A 3,600-nucleotide genomic window follows, 5' to 3' on the forward strand; every position below is an offset into this window, starting at 1 on the left:
TACCAAGAATCCATTACTTTCTTTGTGACTATACATCTTTTTGTGAGATTTGACATGTTGTTCTTCAAGTGCCATGGAAATAGATAATAAATCGAGAGGGTTTTGATATTGTTTCCAAGGCAAATATTTGATTCCAAGATATTAGACACAGAATTTCTAGGCTGTAGTTACCCTAGCTTTCTCTATCTCCCTCTCTAACTCTCCAAAGATGCTCAACATTACAAGAAGGGCATCATAATATTATACCAACCTTTTCGATATTGGTCGTTATAAACTTGTGTTGTATTTCTAACGTCAGTATCGTGACGATTCATGAGCTTATTCCATCATATACGACTGTTAAAGGTTCCAAAGAAAGGAAGCAGGGACAAAAATGAAAAAAACAGCATCAATTAAGATATTCTGATACAAGTTGCATTGTTTTAAATCATTTCCATTTCCCCATTAGGCAAAAGGCTAAGCTTATATATATGCGTGTGTCTTCACGACTAAAATCATATTTCACAAGTCTTTGCCTTTGGGCAGACATCATATTGCTAGAAGAGTAAAAATGAAGGCTGTTGTGGTAATGCTTTCAATAAACCTTGCACTTGCTGGTGTGAACATACTACTTAAGGAGATTCTTAATGAAGGGATCAGTCAGCTACTCATTGTCGTTTATCGACAAACGATCTCCTCACTTTTCTTGTTGCCAATTGCCTATTTTTGGGAAAGGTAAAGTCACCTTGACTTCTTGAAAATTTAGTTTATATTGGTTCCTTTGCCATACTAGAGTCTGCATTTTACTACTTACCTTGATTTGTTGTATGAAAATGTTTTAAATGCTTCAAAGCTATAAAGAGTTCTCTTCTTTTTTGGTGAAAATGCAGGAAAACTAGACCTCAGCTTACAGCTTACACCTTATTCCTCCTTTTCATCAGTTCCTTACTTGGGTTAGTAATTAGTATAGACATTTTTTTGTTAACTTCGTCGGTGTATAGTAACGTTTTTAAAGAATTGCAAATATAACAAAATCAATCAATGATGATCTACCATTGAAATATTTGATAGTTGAATCTAAATTTTGCTATATTTGTAAACTTTTGTTGCAGTGTGCTATATTTGCTAATACTTTAAGTTTGATAACTTTACGATTTGTTTTAGTAAGAAACTTTGGAATGATGTACTAATGCAGGTTAACACTAACATTATACCTATTCCTAATTGGTCTACACTTCACATCTGCAACTTTCTCTTGTGCATTTCTCAACCTAGTACCCGTAAACACGTTCGTTCTAGCAGTATTGTTCCGGTACGTGCTGACAGAACTGCAGTTCATTTTCTTTCCTAACATTGACAAAAATGTAATGAAAGTAACTGTGGTTTCAAAATATTTCTAGTATGGAGAAAGTGAACATGAAAAGCAAGGGTGGAATTGCCAAAGTGGTAGGGACTCTGGTGTGCATTTCGGGGAACTTACTATTGATTCTTTACAAAGGAACACCACTAACGAGCCCTGGATCGACAAACGGGAAAACAAACGGAGGTCGTGCAATGGTTGAAGCTGAAACACAAGGAAAATGGTTAATAGGTTCATTGGTTTTGACTGGAGGGTGTTTTATGTGGTCATCTTGGTTCCTTATGCAAACAAGAGTTGGGAAGGTTTATCCATGTCAATATTCTAGTACTTGTATTATGTCATTTTTCAGTGCCATTCAATCAGCTGTTTTGCACTTGATTATAGACAGGAAGAACTCATTGTTCATTGTGAAAGGGAAATTTGCTATCTTAAGTCTCATATATGCTGTAAGTATCAGTTTTTTCTTTTTGCTAAGTTAAGTTGCTATTTTGTTGCTGAAGTTTGTTTTGTGTTTTGTGATGGGTTTAATAGGGATCAGTGGGATCAGGGTTGTGTTATGTGGGAATGTCTTGGTGTGTAAAGCAAAAAGGGCCAGTTTTCACAGCTGCTTTTACCCCTTTTATGGAAATTTTTGCAGCCATATTTGATTTCTTCATCTTACATGAACAGATTCATCTAGGAAGGTTTGCTTCTTTCTTTCCACTTTTTTTCTTTTACCTCCTATTGCTTGATCGACTCAGAAATTGTTTTTAACTTTGCTCTCTTGAAGTTGAAGGAAAAACGAAACTCATTCTAAATCTAAGTTCTTGTTCTGTAATCGTTTTTTTTCTTTCTAAAATGAAGTCTATTTCATCTTTGTTTCTTACGATGATTTACATCTATCTTAAATACAAGAGTTGAGTTTTTCATCAATTTTCATAAACAAGAAGTGGTACTTCTTTTAGTCTTCAAAGTTTGGCTTGGTTTTTAAAAACATTGGTAACAAGTACATAACAAAATGAGATATGAAAAGGTGGAATGAGTGTTTATAGACTTAATTTAAAAAACAGAATACCAAACACTAACTGATTATCAAATGATACTTAATATCTTTTATTAGTATTTTAAATAACACAGAGGAAGATAAACTTTGTTTCCAAAAGTAGGTTTTACATATATTAATTGCATGTTCGGAAGCAATTTTGAAATTATTAAAAACCACATTTTTCATGTTTAAAATCACTCTTAAACATGTCTTAATCACTCAAAATCAATTTACATTCAATTTTATACATTAACACACAATTTTAATAAAAGAAAAAAAGTAATTTTTAAACCCACTTCGAAACATACTAACATCGAAATCAAAACTAAATACTTTGTTTGGTGGAAGATAGATTGCCATGATCATGATGAAAATTATGATTAAATGTTTTATTATGAAAAATTTTGGTTGAAAGTTGTGAGGTTGTGATGTGGCAGTGTGGTGGGGTCAGTGTTGATCATAAGTGGAATGTACATTCTTCTATGGGGAAAAGACAAAGAAGCAAAGGAATGTGTAGTGAAGCAAACTATATCAATAGAAGAAGCCTATCATAAATCAAACATATCATCAACAAATACAGATGCATTGGAACAAATATAAATGCATTTGGATCTTTTTAAGGCAGCTTCTTAGTTTTATATTGGATGAACCCAAATAAAGATATATTCTAGTTTACTATGTTCAACTAAATTTATAATAGAACACGTGATTGGTGACTTAACTAGTTAAGATAATATAAACAATTATGTAAGTTTAAAGGTTAAATTTTTATTATTTGAGGTAGAAGTTAATAAACCAAATAAAAATCAAAGTGGATAATATAAACAATTATGTAAGTTTAAAGGTTGAATTTTTATTGTTTGAGGGAGAAGTTAATAAACCAAATGAAAATCAAAGGAAAGCTTAAAATTCTATATAGTATAGGATAAAATTACAAGTTTAGTAACTACTGGACTTTTAGGTTTATGTCCAATAAGTCTTCAAATTATAACGAGATATTTAGGGTGTTGAGTTAGTTATTGTAGTCGTTTGTCGGTTATAATATTCTATGTTTGGAGTGCTATTTTAGTATGTGTAGAAAATAGTAAACATTGTAAAATAGACCAAAAACGACAAAAAGTAAGGATTAGTGAACGTTACAATGATTATAAATAGATCCTGAGCTATAATAGTTCACTCTACTCTTGAAGTTGGAGGTCTAAACACTCCCTAAAAGTATCTTTTGTATCAGATAAGT

General features: G+C 31.9%; 1 protein-coding gene across 1 annotated transcript; it reads left to right on the forward strand.

Annotated features, from left to right (window-relative positions):
* Nucleotides 1-499: 499 nt before the first annotated feature.
* Nucleotides 500-3,199, forward strand: LOC103488142 (WAT1-related protein At3g30340-like). The gene is made up of 6 exons (XM_008446739.3): nucleotides 500-714; nucleotides 870-932; nucleotides 1,175-1,291; nucleotides 1,380-1,785; nucleotides 1,871-2,022; nucleotides 2,801-3,199. The coding sequence occupies exons 1-6, from the start codon at nucleotides 551-553 to the stop codon at nucleotides 2,961-2,963; spliced, it is 1,065 nt and encodes a 354-aa protein (XP_008444961.2). The 5' UTR covers nucleotides 500-550; the 3' UTR covers nucleotides 2,964-3,199.
* The last annotated feature ends 401 nt before the right edge of the window (nucleotides 3,200-3,600 follow it).

The sequence above is a fragment of the Cucumis melo genome, chromosome 12, assembly GCF_025177605.1.
Source record: "Cucumis melo cultivar AY chromosome 12, USDA_Cmelo_AY_1.0, whole genome shotgun sequence".
Taxonomy (NCBI): Eukaryota; Viridiplantae; Streptophyta; class Magnoliopsida; order Cucurbitales; family Cucurbitaceae; genus Cucumis; species Cucumis melo.

Coding starts and splice junctions, on each gene's coding strand:
- LOC103488142 (XM_008446739.3), top strand. CDS start 551: ATGAAGGCTGTTGTGGTAATGCTTTCAATAAACCTTGCACTTGCTGGT. Junction 933..1,174: donor TTCATCAGTTCCTTACTTGG/GTTAGTAATTAG, acceptor GTACTAATGCAG/GTTAACACTAACATTATACC. Junction 1,292..1,379: donor GTTCTAGCAGTATTGTTCCG/GTACGTGCTGAC, acceptor AAATATTTCTAG/TATGGAGAAAGTGAACATGA.